General features: G+C 37.5%; 1 protein-coding gene across 4 annotated transcripts in view; it reads right to left on the bottom strand.

The window, feature by feature from the left end:
• The window catches only part of SKAP2 (src kinase associated phosphoprotein 2), a 117,763-nt gene that overhangs the window by 48,990 nt on the left and 46,451 nt on the right, over positions 1-22,322 (bottom strand). For all 4 annotated transcript variants that reach the window (XM_080338871.1, XM_080338870.1, XM_080338872.1 and 1 more), the window contains one exon: positions 67-144. In XM_080338871.1, the coding sequence (XP_080194997.1) occupies positions 67-144 (78 nt within the window). The remainder of the gene's footprint in view (positions 1-66; positions 145-22,322) is intronic.

Genomic DNA, 22,322 nt, shown 5'->3' with positions numbered 1-22,322 from the left:
ACTATTTTCACAAAAATAGTGCATATTTTGTGAAAATAAGCACTATTTTCACAAAAACAGACTTACCTTTTCTGCGTTTTTCCAGGTACCCAGCCTTCAGAACAAACTGAAGATCCTGAGCTGCAATAGGAGGAAACTGATTCCCTGAAAGAAAAATAAGTTCTGTAAAGCACTGCTTTTCAAGAAAAATGCTATAGTAGCATAAATAAACTTACGGATTTTACACTCTCAGTATGCAGCCGCTACGGGAAAAAAAATAATTCCAGTAACTACTATGCCAGGTTATTTTAAGTACAAAAACCCTCTCACTCTAAACATCAAAAGTTGTTGCTGCTGTCCTCACCACTTTAGTAAGGAAAAATTTCACTGTGTTGCAGGCCCTGCAAGTCTCAGAAGGAAAAATATGTAATTAAACAAGCTGCAACAACTTAGAAAACATTAGTTTGTCTTTTGAACAGGTCTGTAAAGCATGTTGGGTAATGAAAGCAGTAAGCTTTCAAATGTGCAAACAAAGCCAAGTCTCACAATTCAAAAGAATTAAATAAGAGAAGTGGTTTTTCAATACCAACTTTGCACAGAAACGCCTTGAAATAGCATACAAGGTGAGTACCCTGTATTACACTGTCTACAACAAAAGAAAACAGATGAAGAGATGATAAAAGGTGATGCCTGCTGTTGAAAGACATTGCCTAATTTGTAATATGACACAAAACTACTACCTATAGGATCTATGATGCGATACTGGATAGATCAAAGACATTGCACAGATGGCTACAACACTGTTGATCTACAGATACTGATTTTAGATTTTGTAGAACATGGCTGCAACTGCAAAATGGTGTGATCCCCTGTATTTTTTCCTTTTTCTCCACTGCCAATTCATAGCTAGAAGCATGAGACTGACCAGTCAGCCTCGTCTCAACTTAGGCATTAAAAATTGCATCTTCCATCTTCCATCCTTCTCCTAAAACTACAGAATTATTATTTAAATGGAACTGTTGATATGAAAAACAGAAATATGTTAGATATACCTAATAATTAACATGTATATAAATGTCTTACTGTTCAGTGCAAGCAAAAAAAAAGCAGAACAAAAATTATTCCTGTGCTGCTGTTTTTTTAGGTGCATGTGAGCATCACTGTCAAGTTCCTACTACTTATTATCATCAAATATTCATAAGAGTCACTGTAGGTAGGTGGCAAGTTTACATGGCAGCAATTATTCATCAAAATATATGTAATCTCATTAAGTTCTGCCAACATAAACATACAAAAAAGGACATAATAGCAGACAAGCTCTGTGCTAAAAAAAACATTTCAAGCTATGCAGAGTGGGTTAATGATCAATTGTGTGACTTTGAACCAAGAACACTGTCTCTGGAAGCTGATGCCAACTTCCTGGATTTTTAGGTTGTCCCTTAAAATGGAATTTTTTTTTAATCAGTGTCCACAAATTATTTGATTTATGGTTGTTTTATTTAAATACAGTTGTGAGAGGAAATGTAAAAGGAAAAGAGGTAGGAATTGCAGAGGATGATATTTTTTAAAGTAAGAAAATACTCAGAATGAGAATGTATTCCTTAGATAATACAACTGGTTTTTCAGACAACAAAAAAATTCGTGGGATACCATAAGGTAGTAGATAGAATTTTATATACATTGACATTTCCGCTGATTTTTTCAATTAATATTATTTTTAAATACTAGGAGTATAGTAGCTATTATTTCAGCTCCTATGGAATTTGTACTACTGTGTTAAAATACAGGAGTTATTGGGTCCATGGATATGCATTTTAAAATGCTGCAGCTGTCCCTCCTCACTTCATGATATACAACCACTGCACAATGTTAAATGAGAATTTAACACAAAGACACTTGTCAGCTGGTAGATGATAAGTTTAATAGTTACTTAAAAAGATGGCCTGATATAATATTATGAGTGGGGGAGGTGAAGAGTTTTGCAAATATACATAGTGTGCTGCTTTACATTGGTCATTGGGAGGCATCAGTGTGCAACACTTACAGCTTTACCTCATCAAGTAGTGCTCATTTTAGAACAGTGCATCCCAACATATGGGGAAGACATAAAACCTAACTAAACAAATAAAACCAGTTTACTCTTAAATTTTTGAGTTTAAGAACTTCAACAGCTATTTGGATCTAAATTTATACATGACTGTTTGTATTAGTTTGGTTTTGGTGAGAAAGCTTGGCAAGTGGTCATTTAATGAACAGACAAATCAAATGGGGCATACAGTCCCAAACAGGGACATACTTTGGCGGCTTCTAAATGTTATTCCGCCTATAGGCAGAAGCTCATCTGAACTGACTACTTCAAAGAGACAGAAGTAAAAATTCCCTACCAAGCTCAGCTTTGTTGCTTCTGCTGAGACAAGTTGGGACAAAACCGATGATGGCATTTTCTGAAACTACATTTAGTTTGCATATGGCACTGAAAGCTCACGGGGAAAAGAACCTGCATGAAAAATGCAGTCTTCTGGTGACACTGCAGAAAGAAGTCCTCCTCCTGCCCTCAACCTGTAGAGAAGCCAGTTTCTTTTTCTGTTCCTCAAAGCAACTGAGGCAGCAACTCCACAAAACAAGCAGCAGCTGGTCAGCCCCACTGCCACTCACAAGCTGCAAGTAGCTGAAGCAGAAACAGATCATGTGCACATTGTCATCCTTCTGTCAGAGAAGCCTGGGAAACACAAAATATGATGGAACTTTAAGTAGCCGGATAGGAGAGAGGGACCCAGTAGTAATATCCCAAGACACATACAGCTGTACATGAAGGAAAAAGCATAAATCTGGCTAAATTCCTTCTTTCATTCCCCTGTACATCTAGAAGTAAGGGGAAGAAGAAGAAGCAGTTTGAAAAGTATAAAGGAAAGAGAAATAACCACCTCCTCTCAGATTCTCATTAACCACAGGTGGTGTGCATATGTGGCAGAAAGAAAGCACAAACACAGATATGCTGTACTGCAGCAAAAACGATGAGGGGAAGAAAGAAGAAAGAATGACATCTTCCTTACAGCTACTGCCTAGAGTCAGCATGGAAGACTCCTCAACTCTTCCACCTTCCTGTCTTTCTTTTGTTTGTTTTCATTACTTTACTCTTTCGTCCACATCTCAAGCAGGATTTAAAGTGAACTGCATTTCCTAGATCTGGGAACTCCCAACTGAAAGATCGGGATTTGCATACCAGGTTGGTTTCTGCAGTTGCTTTCAATCAAAATTTTGCTTTCCCATTCATTTGAAATAGATCAGGCTTGGCACAAATCTTCTAAAAAAATATATATATATATATATCACTAAAGCAGTGTGCTATGTTACAGTAAAGCAGCATTTGTTTACATTACACTAGCAGCTGAGATCAGAGACCCATTAGGTGACTACTGCATGGGACTTGAGTAAGACAGAGTCTTCTATGAAGAATCTAACACAAAGAAAGACTGCCAAGAAAGAAGGCGTTACTATTTTTTAAAATAAAGAACTGTGAAACAAATTAAACTTGCTTCAAGTTACACACTTGAGTTTAGAGCTCCGAATCCCCAAATATTTTACTCCCATGCATGCCCCAGGATGTCTTCAGGACAAGGAAAATTTCTCCCTTCTCTCATAGGTAGAGGTGAAACGGCCTGAATTTCATTTCCCTCCAGTTTCACTGGAGATTGTCCACTCTAAGAAATGAAATGTAGAGATGCAAGGAGATTTCATCCTAGGGATGTAAGACAGCACCTACTGGTATTAACTTTCTTGAGCGTCTCAGTGTTTGCTGCTCAGATGCTTATGGTCAGGCTGACCAAATAAGAGCATAATTTCTCTCCCAAAATCAACCAGCAGAGACCACCATGTCTTCCTACCTACTTCCTACCCCTGTATGCTCTGTTTCCAGATATGTCTCAAGGATTTAGAAATAAAGATGTTTAAAAGGCCCATAGTCTTCCCTGGTTTCTGCTTTGGTACGCTGTAGTTTCTACAGCCCATTTTAAATACCAAAGAGTGAAGTTGTACTGAGTCAAGAAGTGCTCTGTGGCCTGCAGCAGTGTGACATTGGAGGTGGAGAAAGGCACAATGATTGCTCCTATATACCCTTCCAGAGCTAATTTCTGCCGTAGAATTGCCCTGACAGTCACAGGCAAATAGAGAGCTGAGGATACAAAAAAGTCTCCTTTGCATTCCCAAGTTTCTACCTCACAAATAATGTCTTGAACCTTATTGTTTTGATGTGAAAATCAGGTCAATACTATCCAATATTTGGAGAGATTATTATCTTGCATCCCCAATATACAATATCAAATGAAGGAGGTCCATCTGCTTAATGTTAAAGGTTTTGCTTCTTTCTTGACCACCCACTCACAGATTAATCTCCCAGAATAATTTCTGTTCTTATCCTGGTGGGAATTACTTCAATGTACTCCAAATTAAAACCTGCAAGCTATGCTCCACATGCATATTTTCACACTGATATGTACAAAGTCCAACAAAGACCAGATCAAAATATTTATGAGGCCTAAACCTTCAATTTTAGGAGAAAAGTAAATGCATGAGGCTCTTCCTTTTGGTTCTAGGCACTCTTGTGCCAAGTGAGCAGCTGGCAGCTATTATAATGCTACTGTTGCCAGACTGAAAATTCCTCCAGTGAAAAGAAAGTGAAATGCTCTCACTCAAGCATAAAGTCAGCTTTCCTACCAGTCATGCTTTGACTTCAGAAAAACGTCAATGTTATTAACATAGATGTATTAATGTACAGGCTCCACTGCACAAATAGCACAAATCCAGGGCATCTCGTGACTTCCGAAAAACCTCAGACTGCAGCTAATGGCATGGTTACAATTCTTGCAACTCGGTAATCAGATAGTCAAAAGCCTGAATGATGCAATTTTGCACTACACTGCAATAGTCAATTTGACTCATTACTTAAAAACAGTTTCATCAGTGTCACTTCAGATGATAAAGCATGAAATTCAATCATGATGCATGGTATTTTGATTTTTCGAGGACACAATGCTGTTAAAATTTCATTCTGTTTACTAAATAAATAAAACAAAACCAGGTTGTATTATTCTGCACTGTATACCAATAGGGTTTTTTTTAATTTCTTCAATGTGGGCTAAGGGATACATAAAGCAAGAAATAATTAGAGGTCAATGCATTCTAAAGAGGTGCTTAGCATGCTTATGGGAAGTTAAACAGGCAAAGTGGAGATAAGTGTAATTCAGTAACAGCTAAGTGGTTGATTACAGCTCGCTCTCCTAGTAGAGGACCATAGGTTTAACTGTTATAATGGTAAAGACTGCTTGCTGAAATAAGAATAATTCACTGTTCTTCAGTCCTTATAAAAGAAAACTGCCAGGACAAAATATATAAATCTGATTAAAAGGAGAAAATGGTGATTGCTATTTCTTTATCTTCCTCTAACTAAAACAAAACAAAACAAACAAACAAACAAACAAAAGCAAAACAAAACAAAAAAAACACTATCACTGAAAATTATTTTTTCACCTTCCTTTGTACTGCACTGACCCATTACATAGGATGTATATCCATTTATATAAAAGGACAAACTGAAATTCCTTCCTGTTTGAATTATTGCTAGCAAAAACTTTGACATCAGCTAGAAAACAGAAAGGGTAAATGCTGGCAATATGAAAGTATCTTGCAATCTAAAAAGAAAGAGTTGCTACTCTAAGCAGTGAAATAATAGGGGGTGGGCTTTGTCCTCAAGCTCAGGGTTTTATATCTCTCAGTCTGCAATTTTAAATTGGCAAATAATTTATGAAAATATTTTTGTTAAAGTTGAGCAAAGAGGGAGTAATGTTTCTAGCAACACAAGAAGTATTTCCATCTTCTTTTCTTCCCTCCCACCCTCTCACATGCTTCTCCCAAAATTCTTGTTATCTTTCCATTTCATTTTGATCTGGAAATACAGCATTTACCCATTTCTAGCAGCTACTACAGAGGGATTCAATTATCTTTGAGTCTGCACGTAGCAATACACTGGAGTCACATCTGTTGCACAAGCATTGTTAATCTAGGCTAAAGAGAAGGTTTTACTTTCATATGCATACTTTCTCCCTACTTTTTTTTTTAATTAAAGAGGAGATTAATATATACTTAATTTTTTAAAAAATCCCATTTCCTAGAGTCTTCTGATTACAGAAAAGTTATCAGGAAGAAGATCACATAAAAATCTCATTAGCCTCATTAACTGTCTTGAACACTTTCACAAAGACTACTTCAGTACTTTGTAAAAGTAGTAGCCTAATGGCTCTGAATTAGTTTAATAGGCTAGAATCAGAAGAGAAACATTTAAGAAAATACATTTCATTCAGGGGACTAAATATAATGAAAATGTTTAGCTTTTGGAACATTTGTTCAAGAAAAGTTAGCATTTTGGTCTTCAAAGTGCTTGTTCCAAAGACTGCCTAGTCTGTGAAGTTTTGCTCTGGGGCCTTCCCCAGCATTCACCATTGTGTTCTCTAATAGTCTACAATAATTTTTGCAGAATAACTTGCCTTGATATTTTCCCCTAAGAAGAGCCAGCAGTGTATTTTATTAAAGACTACTTAAAGCAGTGTCATCTGTTTCTACTTTTAATTCTTTCTAATTTGGGATATGAAGCTTGGCTAGCAAACACTAATACCACACCCTCAGAGGCCTAAATGCTCAGTATTTCTTCTTGACTCCTCCCTTGGAAGGAGAGCAAGATGAGCATTTCTCCTCCCTTCCTTCCTGCGAGCTCAGGAGAAGGCAGTGGGCCAAGCAGCCCAAAAATCACTGCAACATATCATTTACAGAAATATTCAGCTGTTTTAAGCAGTTAGCAACCTTGATATGACTTGTTGTTGTTGTTATTTTCATTTAGCTCATAATTAAATAACTGTGTATTTAGATATTTTAAAGAATCTTACATCTATTGCTTCTCAATCCTCATCTGTTCTCTAAGCAAAGTTTCTTTAGTAGTTGTAACCTATTTTATTTGACAAAGACTTTTTTCTTTTTTATAAATTACAGGAGTCAGCCAGTCAGACTCCATTCACCAGGATCCACAACCTAATGGAATTATCCTGCATCACACACTCCTCATGCAAATTTAACTTTGAATTTATAAACCAATATTGTCCTGGACTCATGCATTCTTCTGTTGGCTTTCAAGCTAGCTCTAAAACACCCACCGTTACATTTTGCACAACACCTTAATGTACAGAGGAATTCATGGATTTCACCCCTTGATCCAGATTTGACTTTCACGTAAGTAATTATTAAAATTTCACAACCAACACAGAGAGCACATGGTGGGGGAAAAAAACAAAGCACAAAAAGTAATGTTTTCTGTTGTGAGCAGGCTTTATCCCCCAGGGTTATAAAAGGGGCCACTGCACACTTGACAGGAGCAGCCTTCCCGCTTCTGCTGTTTCTCAAAGATTCTGAGGCAAGAAGACAGAAAGAAGATACAGCACTAAAGAAAAGGTCTCTTGCACAAGGTCTACCCCTCACACCACTGTAATACAAGGCATAGAAAGGTAAAAGTTTTGCTTAAATCCCTCCAAGGATCCTTAATGTTTCATCAGAAGGGTTTCAGTCACCCAGAGGCCCACACTGCAGCAAACAAAAAAGTGTATCAGTTGTAGAGACTAACAATACAAATTTTGTATATGCAACAAGAAGCTCGGCTTTCTACTTTATTATGAGAAATAAAGTATGCAGGAAAACATAGATAAGAACAATGCCTCTGCATTGCAGATAGAAGCAAGTCAAAATAGACCATCATGGATCAATTAGAGATACTGGAAATTCTCACGAAGTGATGTAGGCGAGCTGAAATTTCCCAGCATCGTCTCACAGACAAGCACACACATCCAATTTTGATTAGAAACCCCAAGTAAAGATTCAGAACATCTACACGATAGCTGAACCACAGAAGGTGCTGTTAGCTAATCAGAGAAAATTAAAAGGCCAGGAATAAAGAGTCTGCAGCTGGAGTATGACCAGCACGAGGTCAAATGGCATATGGATAGCATCTTTACCACATCATGATTCCTGTAATCCCAGATGATTAATAGGCAAAAAGTCCTACAGGTTTATCAAACAGCAAGTTAAAAGCTAGCATACAATATGTCCAGGTGAAAAAAACAATTTTCAGCTTAACATCTAAAACATCTAAAAAAAGTAATACTACAATACAATTGTACACTGCAGTTTACTACTCTTTTTAAATGGCCACCTGGAAAGCATAAGAACCCCTTGGCAATAACCACATATCACAACACCTTGAGAAGAAGTTATGGCAGTCATAACTAGAAGTTTCCTATTACTTTTCTGATTTTGTCATCATGTTTTTAATTAGTAGTTTTGAAGGGCCTAAAATTTCATCTTTGGGCAACTGCCACATTTTGTTGAGCAAATAAGCCTAAACTGAAACTAAGCAACGACAACTATTTAACTGAACATGAGAATGGTTTAATATGCTTTGACAGAAAAGCTGCCAAATGTCATTTCTTGCGAAGCTAAACAATGAACTTTCAAATGATATTTAAAAATTAGTAGTACATGTTCTTTCAGTTTCAGCATCCTAGTAATCCAAGTATTTATTACTTAACAGTACTTTGACAGATCTATAAGACCTTAAATCATGTGAACTCTATGACTCTTATCCAAATTTCAATAATACCATGCAAGCTAGATGCTTTACAAATCACACATCAATTAAACAGAAAGCATAAAAATTTTCTTCCTCTTTATTTTAACATTTCCCAAATGTTTTGCCCTATATCCTCTCCTAAGTAAGCTCCATTGTGTGTTTCCTAAATGGTTCTGTTTCTAGGTCCAGGAGCTTGTTTAAGCCTCCTTAAAAAATCAAATCAAATCAAGTCACAGTTCAAGACAGGCCAAGGTTATCTGAAAAGGAAAATCACCTAATTTGAGTTCAGTCTGTGATAGGGATATTTGTGCAGAGAAACATTTTAACTACTGCTCTCATGAGAAATGTAACACACTAGAAATACAATGATCAATGCCAAAGAAATCCACGGAAACAAGGAAATTCTCAGACTACCACAAAATACCAATGAAAAACCCCAATGTAAATTATATGATGTTTTATGTATGGAAGTTGCTTATGCCAGGTGGCAGCCCTCTCGGATTAGCTGTGTAGTCTGCAAAGTTCCAACTGTTCTGACTCCTGGCCAAAGGCTGGGCCTGCTAAGCTTCTGAAAGGAAACATACGTGCACACTTCGAGCATTTTAAATGCTACAACAGCCCATATCCGTGATCAAAAAAGGTTTTAACATTACTGGTTGGAGCTGAAAAATCTTTCATCTGTATAAAGGAAGAGATTAGAATTCCTACAGTCAGCTAAAAAGAGACTCACATCTTTAAAGGCAGCACTTGCAGATCTCAATGAAGAGGCCACAAAAGCTACAGTTGCCATTTTGCACATTTTATGTATTCATGCAAACACAAAATGGCTTGAATGTTCTGCCTCATTGCCTTATTTTTGATACATTTCTTCTACTACTGATCATTTAAGTAAAAAGCTATGCTCAGTGATCAGTGAACTATCACACTCAAAGCTTCTCTGAATTCAAAAGCTAATTTGGATTAAGATGGAGGCATGACTTTACACTGCAGCCTGCAAATTCACTAAAAGAGAAACTTGTTTTTAACAAAACCAGGACACTTGCTTAATGCCAGCTTGTCTTCTACGGTAAACACATACAGGTTTCCATATCTTCAGCATCTATCATGGGAAATCCCAAAGTGTTAAGGAATTTGAAGTTCACAAACCAGAGTTACCATTGTATTCTGCAACAGGGGTCATAATTTGGGAAAAAAGAAATCAAGAGAAGAGCTGTGATTGAGTTTTGTGGTATCTGTATAACAGGAGAAAGACAACACACTGAGAGAAATGGACTTTTTTTTAAAAAAACTTAAAATTTTACAACAAGGAAATAGTTGAATAAATGTCAGTGGGATTTTTTCCAAACTCACTGAACTCTCATTTTGTGTCCCTTGATTCTCACACCACACCCAAATTTTCTTTAAGCCTACTTCCACACATAAATCTAAATTAAGAATTAGAAAGTCAACCCTCTGGTAAATGTACCACTGTTGAAACTTAAACCAGTTTTAACATCAAAGGTGTATGAATGAACTGAACCTGCTAATGGAGTAGTGTTGCTTGGTCTGTGGACAGTATTTAGTGATAGTACTATGGTCTGTGGACATAAGTGGGAAAGGGTTCTAAGAAACATAGTAATCTCTATAGATAACTAGTAGCTCTGGAAAAAAAGCCAGACAAACCTTTAGACAGGGAAAAGACTCATTTACACAAAAAGTTCCTCAGTTATTTTCACTTTATAGTAACTGGTTAACACACAAACTCGTCTACAAACCTGGGGCAATGAAACTACTGAACCTACACAGTATCACTCAAAAGCTGCACTAAAACCAAATTCAAATCTGCAAACATTTTTTTAAAAAAATCATATAGAGTATTTTCTTCTAATTTAAAACATGTTGATTCAGTTCTCCTTAAAAGTGCACAAAAATAATAATCGTGTCAAAGCTACAAACTGGTATTGCCAAATTTCAATGGAGCAAATTTTAAAGCTGATCTATGAACACTAAAAAATAAAATGGGACTGTTAATGGAAACGCTGACACAACCTTAGCTATGACAATGCTAACGGCACCGCTATAATAAATCTGTCAGTTTCTGGAATGCCTATGACAGTCCCATTAATATGAATGATACACACTCCACATAGCATACTACATAGCAACTGCACGAGTTCTATCATCTTCATTCTGAGTAACAAATCAGTAATCAATATTTGTAAAAGCAGACTAATCCTTTGTAAAATCACTGGTTTAGTGATTGAAGAGTTTGCTCAATTTACACAGTTAATCCCTCTTCATCTGCTTGAGCCCTCTATTTATTCCAACCACTTACAGTGGTAGCTACAGCAGATTAATTCATGTCCCTATGCTAAACATGTCTTGACAATTGACCCAGCATATTGCTGTCAGGATAATCTTTACAAACACTGAGCTTTTCTTACTAAGCCTGAAGGCAACTTTTAGAAATCAAAAGTTTACAAACAGTCTCAGAAAGATCCTCTCACATATATTATCACTTTTCCATTTAATTATTTCTTGGACACAGCATTTGCTGTCATATTTTATGGTCCCAAAAGGTACACTCCTGACTATTTTTTATTCATAAGGCTGAAAATTATTATAATGATGAAGTCACACAAAGATTTTTTTTGAGGAAGAAATTTCTATAAAAACAGGAAAAATAGTGAAGAATGTGTTGCAACATATTGCTAAGTGAAAAAAATGAGATGGCCATCTCTGTAAATACAAGTAAATTAGCATTCTTTTTTCAAAGAAATGAACTGAAGTAGCAGCACTAAATTAAGATTACACAAAAAGAAAACACATCACCATGAAGTCTGTAGTGAGAAAGGAAAAAAAAAAAATGATGTTTAATTACCACAGAGGCAAAAATATTTAGTTCCATCTACATACACCTCTGTAGTTCAGAACAGCAATTTACAATGAAGACTGGTGTGGCTCTTCAAGATTTTTCACAATTTTGACACTTCTACCCCTACAACAGGCAAATATTAATCAAAGTATATTTTCTAAACTACTGAGAAGAATTAATGTAGATAGCATTCTTTGTTACGCACTGAATTCATACTCACCTTTCAGATCTATCAAGCTATTTGTGCTTAATTTGCTATTGTATACAACAGCCAAAGCTAGATTATGCAACTAAACCGACAACTTAAAGGAGTAAATACGAAAATATTTTTAAAAGTAAAAATCTAAGAATCCATGTTTAAGGACAAATAAAGTAGAAACCATTAAAAAGTTAACTTGCATGATTAATCATGTCATAGTTCTTATGGTTCTTTGTTAACTTATTTCAGAGAAGCATGAGACCATATTATCTGCAAAGGGCATAACAACTTCAATGTCCATGTAGAATTAAACTTCAGTGTTAGAATAACACAACTGTTTATTTTTTAAGTTTTCATGACAGCAATTCCTGATCTATGGAAAGACGGCGTGTAAAAAAAAAAAAAAAGGCAGTCTAAGGTGGGGTTTTGGTTTGTTTGTTTAAACAAAGAAAACAAATATTAAGAGAGAAATCAGAGAAACTGATGCTCAGAACAGAAACTGAAACATGCTGGTTTGGCTGATACATTAATTACCAGGCTATAGAGCCTAAACTATCCAGTTGGCTCTAGAGATGCAACCCAGATTCAGGAATTCACTTAAACACAACTGGCAGAGCATAGAACACTGACTTAGTCAGGTATAGTCACAGCACACATCACGAATTTGATGTGCTTGATTTGTAACTTGAAATAGATCCACAGAACACCACCATAGAAGGAGCACTAACTTGAAGGGGCAATGATGAACTTCAAAACTGAAAGCCACTAAAGCAAGGACCAACAGAGGGATTTAGATTAACATGATAGAATCTTGTTAGGCAGATGGACAACCCAAAAATCAGCACAGATTTGTTACGTTACACTGCTGAGACCTTGTCAGTGTTAAAAACCAAAAAACACAACTGAAGAGTATTATAATATGGAACAACTTAGACTTTATTTGGTTATTAAACACAGAAAGGTGTCACTCTTGAACAATACCATTTGAAGGGTGAAAGGGGTGAGATGCAGCACAAAACAAGACAGCACTTTTCAACAAGTAAAAGAAAAAAGATGCACCAATCTTCTGACTCTCTCTTTTCCACCTTAAGCAGCAATGAGCCTCCTAAAAATCAGGGACTTGACTGACCACCTGCAGCTACCTGTGGTGACACAGACTCAAAGGCAAATACTGAACTTCACTTCTGTGTCACTTGTGGTGTCCTTTTCAGGTTGAATAGAAGAAGAGATGTAGGACAGAGTTATCCTAAAGCACAGTAGACTGCAGCACATAAAAAATTCTCCCTGTAAGTTCTGGAGGAGTCTTAGCCAATCAGAAACTCAAATTCAGAGTAGGACTAAAATTGGTACTAAAATTCTAGAACTTCCCTTGATGCAACTTGTCAAAAAAGGATGAAACCTGAATCTTAATGGTTAAAAAGCATACTAGGATTTAAGCCTATTAGGAAAAAAGGTATTTTGTAAGCATGTGAAGGATTATAAATTGCGTAGTGGCTTAGATTTATTAATCTTTCCTCTATTATTCAGATGTTCATAAATCGAAGCCCACTGACTGCAATTTGTTGCATAAATTATATTTTTAAAATATTTCTGTAATACAGAATACAATCTGGCTTAGGAATTTTAAACCTCTGGCAAAAACCACACAGGGGACTTCAGCAAACCAATAATGTTACAGCTCAAATGTAGCTTCAGTATTTAGTTGGATTACGGGAAGAGCGTCTAATTGTCACTAATTTGCAATACCCCAAGCAATTGATGAAAAGAGCAAGCATGACAAAGACACCAACTGCAACTGATGTGTATCCTAGACATCGCCTATGTGATCAAGTAAGAGGGTTTCATTTTACCCCACTGGTAATTTTACTATCTGACTGGTTGAAAAAGCCCAACAGCACTTAGTGTTGACTGACCAGTGGATGGGGGTTGAAACCACCACTCAGAGGGTTTTCTTGAAAGCTTCCAGCAACATGGCTAAAACCCACAGAGTTTATTTAGCCACTCATTATGACTTTTTAAAAGACGTTATCTAGTACTTTAGTGTGCTTAGTCTTCTGAGATTTGATCTGATACCCTTCTCTACTTTTATGCATTCTCCTATGAACCATTCTGTTTTAGCAACTAGCATAGAGGCTGCTGATTTGGTCTCTAAACAACATGACTGCCAAAAGGAACAAATGAGTAAACAAATGCCACCGAGAATGTCTGCAGCTGCAGCAAAATCTTAAAATATATTAGATTACTGTGAACTCTGTCCTACTGCCATTCAGTGAAATTTGGTCAGGAAAATGTCTGTGGACTCAGACTCACAGTTGGCACCACAAGTGAAAGACAAAGCAAGACCACACTTCTGATCTGCAGCACCCCAAGGTGCCAACAAACAGCTTGTTGCTTTTGCTTCCAAACCCATGGTGAAGAGCTGAATGAATATCAGGATAGCCAACAAGTTGCAAGGCTCTGCAGGGCTCGGCCAAGCAGCCGCTGCTCATGCTTAAGGACGGGCTGCAAAAACGGAGAAGAAGGAATCCAGCTGGAGCGACCAGACTGCAGGTGGTGGAGCCACAGCAAGACTGACAGGCCAGAACACTGAGGCAATTTCTGTGCAGGCAGCAACAGTCATGAAATATTGCCTAAGGTGCCTGTTAACCCTTTAATGCACACTGATCCTGCATACTACTGCAGGACCCTGCAGTTGCAATGCTGGCCATTGCAAAATAAAGACTAAGGCATTAGAGGGTTATAATTGGTTTAACAAGACCTTTTCAGCAGCTGACAGGCAATTAAGTCTTCAGTTTAACTCCAAAATATTTACTCTGACTCTCTAACTGCATATAAAGACATATCTCTGAGCATATTGCAATTCCAGTTACAACTAGTAACGCCCCCTTTAGGGCTTTGAGCAACTTTCATATGGGTAATGTAGAAGATGCATGGATTATTTTAGGTTTTTCATATGATTAAAGACATTATCAAAAGTGTTTTCAGCAACATGCATTTTCCCCAAGGATGCTGTTACATGATGTACCTACATTTTGAAGCACAGCTTTATAAATTTTGTGTTTTAACTAGTCAACATAATCCAGTTCTCCTTGTTCAGTATTTCATTTCATCATCATAAAAGATACAGAAACTATTTTGCTTTTAGACATCTCAACAGAAATAAACATGCATGTATGATGACTAATCCATTACATGTTCTCTACACAGGTTCCTATTATGCAGAAATAGGAGTGAAAAGATCTGCTTCAATAAGAAAAATTGTGTTGAGAATGATCAGCTGGTCAGGTACAGGGCAAAAAAATATACATAGAGGTGTCAACACCACTGTCATGTACAGAAAGGAAAATTAAGAATCATTTGGTATTCTCAGTTGGAGAGGTCACTAATGTTATCTTGCACATGATGATTTGATGCACTACGTATGATTAATGCTTGTTTAAAGGACATTGCCAAGGTCTCTAGGTCAGACTATGACCTTCCATTTTTTTTTTCAGATATCCATAAGCAGAATATTAATAATTCTGTAAGTGCTTTCCTCCCTCTTGGCAATATTTTAATACTATCTGCTACTACTAAAACGAGAAGTCCAACGGTAGAAAGTGGCAAAATAGCAAGGAGAAAAAAAACTACAGCAAGGAAACAAATGCTTCAGAATCGTGTTTGTATTTTATTATTTTAAATGGGTTTTTGTTTGTGACTATCACATTTTAACACTTTTCATTCTAACCCCACAGGTTTTCACAATCTCCTGTATATACACATCTTAATGTTTTGGGATAAAATTGCGTACACTTGGACTCAAAGTTCTTCCTCAAAGTCACTTTAAGATGCTTCAAAATTTTAAAGACAAATGTCATGTGAATGTATTTGCTTTTTTTCTAAAGAACTGAAAAGCAAAGTTCTCAAAACTCACTAAGATATTGCTTTTGAAAGAGCATTTTTCCCCATAACTTTCCAGCAGCAATAAGAGGAATAGATTTTATAGATCATCATTACATAGCACATGCCTCAGATTTAAAAATCTGACTCTGTCATGACATTTTTCCCTTTATGGCTGTACTTACAAATGTTTAATAACAGACTGATTTCTTTATCGTCCATGTATTCTTCTGCTTTTCCACAGGGTAGCAGTGTGCTTCAGAACAAGGCCACCACTGTGGGAATATGAATGAGTACACAAAATCCCTGCAGAAAGCAGCTGTTCCCTCTTGTACATATGCAAATGAAAGAATGCTAAATAATGAGGGCAGCTTCGTTTCACAAAGGCAGAGAACAACAGAGCCTAAGTGGACTACAACAAAGTTTTTGTAGGAAGCAGTGAACTGCAGTTAACAAAAAAGGATATGAATTCTTTTAAATATTCTCAGTAATGAGAATCATGCTTCTGAGGAAAATACTGACTCATTTTCACAAAATTAATCCTGAAAACAATTTTTAAAACCCTAAAGACAAAGACACAGATGTGTCTTTTCTAAGACAGTGAGTTTATTCAAAAAAATTAGCATGTAATTAAGACAGAAGTCTGGACATTTTTTCCCTCAATACTGTAAGTCTTACATATGACCTTGGACAAGTCATTGAATCTAACTCAGTTTTCTTGTCCATAAAATGGAGATAATACCTCTGCCCAGGGCTACTGGGAAACTAAATTCATCGTCCATAAACGTGATTTGAAATAGCAAGGTGAAAGGGCTTTATCAGTGTTACGTACTGCTGCATTTTTCATTGCTTTTAATAAGCCTAATGAAACCATGTAAATTTTGAATGACAACATTAAGCAGATTTTCAGGCCAGCTCTTGCTAGAAGTAAAAGGCATTACAGATTTCTTGAGATGACCCCGATTTGAGCTCTGACAACTAATGGCTGAGTCAGAACATTGCTATGTGAAGTACTGTGAAGAGTCTTCCAGATGTCAGTTGTTCTAACAGGGGAGCGTTTATTCAGTGCTGGAGAGAGCAGTTGCATCAGGAGTAGAGAAGGAAGAAGAAATGCTAGAAAGGAAGAAATGGTTCACATTCCCTTGTTGGTTAAGCAACAAGCAACACTAAAAATCTTCCAAAGCTTGGGGCTGGTGTTCCCTAGTGAAGTTCACTGCAAACTGTGCTTCTCACACCAGCAAATGCACAGAACAAGATGAACTAATTTATTAAACCGAAAATACACAAGCCACAGACTAAATTGCATTGTTCTTCATACTGATCATCTATAACCCCTTACCATAAAAAAGCTGCCACCATAACCCCAGGGTTTTTTTGGTAATAATACACATCTCGAATTGACAATCCGCACAGAAAGTCTTTTGACAACATGTCTTCTACAAAAATATCGAGTGTCACTCCTCTGTCTCACCTGATACATGCTTAGGGCCACCACAGCTGCTGCTCTTTTAAACAAACATAAACTGATCTCAGCTTTTAACTTGCATAATTCAGCAGCATAAAGCTACACATAAGATACTGTTTTAATTTGCATGCTTTTCCTGACATGCTCTACAAATAAAATGTTACAGACATTTTCAAGAAAAAGTTAGAAATCTAGACCAAAATAATTCCTCAAGTGTCATCTACAGAGAACATCCTCGTCATCCAAAGAGTCTGTGAGCAACACAAGAATAAATTTACAATGCAGAATCTTCTGCGGTTATTTTCTTAGATGATTATTCAATACAATTACTTTAAATAAAATAGTCTATTTTTAGTGGCATTGAGCTTCTTGTTTGTACTGATCTTTAGTAGAGTTGACAGGTCTACTACTTCGGGCAGTGGAGTACAATTTTTGCCATCATCTACCACCTTACTGCTTTTGGTGCTAAGCTGGGAGATTTCTGTCCATGTATCAGGTTAAGCTGCCAGACACCGTAAACCCCCAATCTAATAGCTACTGCACTTGCATAAAATCAGCTCTGCACCACACATACAATAAGGACAGTTTTGATGCTGTGTCATCCTTGCTGCATGCACCAAAGAGTAAATTAAGTCCAAGACCTGTCTGTTTGAAGGCTTGCTTTCATGATCAAGTATCCCAGCAGACACAGGAACACCAGACCGCTGAAGCATTAAAAACTACAGCACAAAAAGCAGACTTTCTTCTCAAAAAAAATGTCTTGAGAACAGCAGAAAATAACAAAAGCATGTGAAAACAAGTGTACTCCCAGATATTTCTGCAGTGGGTTCTTCTAAATATTGCACTTATTTTTTTCATGTATTTCTGTGGCTAACTTTCAAAGACAACTAATTTAAAGATTTTACCTCATCTGGAAATGAAATGTGGAAGTAGTATAACAAGATGCCAATGAGTCGTTTTTTGCCCCCCCTGTTGAGACATGAGAGAATTTCTGATCCCAGAGCAGCAGGGAGAACAGCCAGGAACTTGTGGGGAATCTCCTTAGTCCACCCGCCTCCCAGCACCCATTTCTCATCATTTCCTAACCCTGTTCTAACCTGCAAGGTGGGAAATAACATTAAACTGCAATGGGAGGTTGTGAGCACAGACACAGGGGCACAGGAAACAGGCCTCAAGTCCAAAGCGAGGAGCTGAGCTTGGCAGTGCTATAAACCAATATACATTGACTATGGAAGGTATCACCAAGCCTAGCAGGGGTATATGAGAGAACAAGAAAGATCTCTGCCTAGCAGAGGGAGAGGAAAGCACATGAATTAAAAGTATGAAATGCAGGAAACCAGTTTCTGCCATAATATTTCTGGAATAAATACAATTTCCCAGAGGAACTGTATCTTCCAGTCTTAAATCCAAATTGTTGATGTGTAGCCTTCCAGCCAGAAGACATTCCCTTTTCAGACAACAGCTTCAAAGTCACTAAGCCTGGGACACTCTTGTTAGAGCCTGACTTGACCATTTCATTGTCCACAACCACACTTCAATATCAATCAGCACCACATCAAGAGTGGGCTGTTCAGACCCATACTCTATCTCACCACTAGTGAGAATCTGAAATATATTTTTGACAGCTATTTCCCTTCATGCGATGGGAGAGGAGATAGAGAGTCTTCTGGACACAGACAGAACCTCTCACTACTCAGCTTTAGAGACACAGTCAGTTTACTCCCATAATCACCTAAATTTGCCAGAGATCTCTAAGGAAAATGCAGTAAATTTCTTGCACAGAACCTTGAAGAAAAGTGTGTTTGCAGGAAAGCAACTTTCCCACCCCACTTATTTCTATTCCAGACATTCCCTTTTCTGACACCAGTGCCTACCTCTGGAAAGACCATTTCTTCTGCACCAAGTCTTACAGCCTTACTCTCTCAGAGCCTTTCCTATGTGCAGTAGTGACATGTTCCAGGCTGCTTCCTGCAATGCTCATCATTTCCCCTTCTTCTTATCTCCTCTTGCTCCATATTTTTGATCCCAGCACCCTGAGATCCTGCTTCCTGCTCTATTTAATGGCCTCCTACATTAATGAAGGAATGACCTTCCTGCATTACCCAGATCACCTCCACCCACTTTACTCACTGGCACCTCTCCACACCAGGGAGATTCTTAGCCAACTCAGCTCCTCTTTTTTTCCTGCATATCACCACTCTCCTGCCAGTCCTCGTAACTGGGTGAGCGTGCCACCTCCACTGGGCACAGGTCCTGTTGCCAGCGAGACTCGCAGAAATAGAATCCCCAAGCTACCCACCCAGAAGGGCTGAGGCAAAGGGGTTGCACAGGTGTGAGGGACTGAGCTGTAAGACAGGTCAACTGTTTTGGGGAGAGCCACATCCAGCCTGTCAATCAGGAGTCACCTCTCCCCTAGGTTATGACATTCCAAGGAATGAGGTAAACGTGAAGACATTTGTTGGCTTTACCCTCTCCTTTCAGTGCTCTCTTTGATCGGCTTTGAATATCTCATTAGAAGTGCAACAGAAAGTATCCTATTACTCTTCTATTTTTAATATTCTTTTCTCCATTGTGGTCCCACTCTTCAGTATTATACTCTACAATAGGCACAGTCTTTTAGCATTAAAAATTTAAGAAATGTTTCAGGTCCCAAAGCATACCAGCAATTAAAAAGAATCAGTCCTTCTACCCTAGCAGAAGCCAGCCTAAAAGGCATTCCACCAACTGGAAGAAATATAAATAAATAAATCGGAAAAACAGGCCTGAGAGGGACCTCCAAGGAGTCTTGATATTTCATGGACCTGCTCTTATTCCCAAATTAGGGCTGGATTTACTGAAAATAAATGTCTAGCACATGTTTGATAACAGCACCGCTACCTATGAAGAAGTAATAAACTACTGAGTATGCTGTGGTCACCTTATGAGCTACTCTCCTGCAGTTCTGAACCAGAGCTCAGATACAACTGCACTAGCACCCAATGCCAGACAGACGCAAGCTCTGTCCTCAAAACCTATCACTCCAAGACTGTGAGCCTCCTGTGCCCACGGTCATCAGCCTGACTCCTCAGAATGGCTATTTAGCCCAGGGGCACTGCTGCAACGATAGCACTCCACTATTTCTCTTTCCAAGACTAATATTATGAGTGCTGCTGTACAAGTAGCTCAGGCACCATGCTGGATTTGTACACCCCTGCCTTCTCTATTTGCATAGTACCTACTGCAACAGGACCCTATTTTTGTTTGCAACCTTTGAGCCCTTGAGCAATGACAATGGTAAAAATATGAAGCAGCGTATGTGACGGAGCTTGTATCAATGGATTTGGAAAGCTCCGTACAGAACAGACTCTCCATTGAACGTATATTCCCTTGCCACAGTTATCCTCAAAACCCTTGGGACCAACACTGATATGTATTTCATAACTAAGAGGCCTTCAGACAGCTATAACCAACTTCCACATTTATTTATTTTAATATCTTCTGCTGCCTTCATAGTACATATATTATCAGCGTGCCCCTGTGAAATAGTCCACCGCACAAAAGCATGGCTGAAACACAGAGCAGAAGCCATTGCAATAAATGTAATTAGTACTGTAGCAATACCATATGTACTAACTGTACTTCACTATGAAAGCTTACACTGATCGCTGCAACATAAAAATGTCCATTAAAATAATGTTAATTGCATTTATTAGTGCTGTATTTCATAAGATGTTAACTACAGCTGTTGCCTAAGCTCTGTTAACACAAAACCAGGACATATCCAATTTTACAGAAATTCTCACCATTCAGCACTGTCCAAATCGAAGGAGGAAGTTTAAAAATAACATTTCAGTACATTTAAGATGAATGCATTCATAGTCACCAATGCATTCCCTTAAGCGTAAGAACAGATGCAAGTTTGATGCACAAAAATTATGAAAATCTTTCAGCTCAACCTTCTCCCAAGACAAGCAATTTTTAATTGTAAAATAATTTTTAAAAAAATATTTACTGTATACCTGGTGTTAAATTCAGATCAAGAGCTATGACATACTCTTCAAACTGAAATTAAAGAGCAGACTTCAACAGTTGCAGCTCTCAAATGCACACATCTACCTTACTCTGAACTGTTCATTAGCAAGATGGCAGGTAACGACAACTATTTGCCGAGCAAATTGAGGGACACGCTGCCAGTATTTCTAATGAAACGTTAACTAAATTCATTTAAGTCTTGAAAGACCTGTTCTGCTTTAAAGTACATTTGGATTAAACATGAGGTCAATACATGATTTCCTGTGGGTTTTAGAATATGTAAAGCTCCATCCAGCAGTCTGTTTTAAGTTATAGGTACAGTGTCCTTTCATTCCAGGAACCTGCGGAAGACTGCAGAACCTGAAAAACTTTGCTATTACTTTTAAAAGGTGAATAATCACACTAAGCATGACAAGATGATTACAGTGCTAACCATGGAATCTGATTTATCTTTCAAAAGATCAGTTTAAATCATCAGAAGCTGCATTTGGTTTTATTGGAGATTCATCATGTTGAAAGCTTTTTGAAGAAAACAACAAAAATAGTTTTGTTCTAATGTTAAGAAGGGTCAGGCTAATAGACATAAATTATTTTGGTGCCTTAGTGCACCAAACACCTGTGTGCAGCTTTCAATGAAGTGGTTGAATTATAGATAGTTTAGGTTTTGAAAAGGCAAAGCAGTTTAATATAAAGATGTACATGACTTGTCAAACATACTTAGCACTATGAAACTTGTGCTTATGGAACTACAGAGAGGTTAACATTGTCATTAGCCAAAAGGTAGACCCAAACTGCAGACTTCTGAACACCAGCAGTTCCCAATATCTTCCCAGTATACTGACAGAGATGACTTGTCATGCAATCACATGATACAGTTTTGGCAATTAGTTAAATTTCTAGCCTGATGTGTTAATCATTTCAGTTATACTTAGGATAATGTATATTTAATTGTGAAATGAACCAAGATACCTGACAAACAGAGACAGAAGCCAAATAAATTAGAAATTTAAAAGCAAGTAATTACAGATTTAGGTATTCATCTTCAATTAATACTTCAGTATCATCTCGACAGCAAGTGAACAACTTCCATTAGCATCAGCAGAAGTTCAAACTGGGCAAGGACAGAACATTTTTTCCTAAGCCTACATCATTCTCTGACTTGGGTGGGTTCTATGCTTCCCCCTCCACGTCTCCAAAGGCCACCACAGGGCAACAAGATGCAGCTTTAGCATCGCAGCTTTACAGACTCAGTCATATGTTGGAACTGCCA

The sequence above is a fragment of the Nesoenas mayeri genome (assembly GCF_963082525.1).
Source record: "Nesoenas mayeri genome assembly, chromosome: 2".
Classification (NCBI taxonomy): domain Eukaryota; kingdom Metazoa; phylum Chordata; class Aves; order Columbiformes; family Columbidae; genus Nesoenas; species Nesoenas mayeri.
The sequence above is the reverse complement of the archived record's forward strand: the minus strand, read 5'-3'. Positions and strand labels throughout refer to the sequence as shown.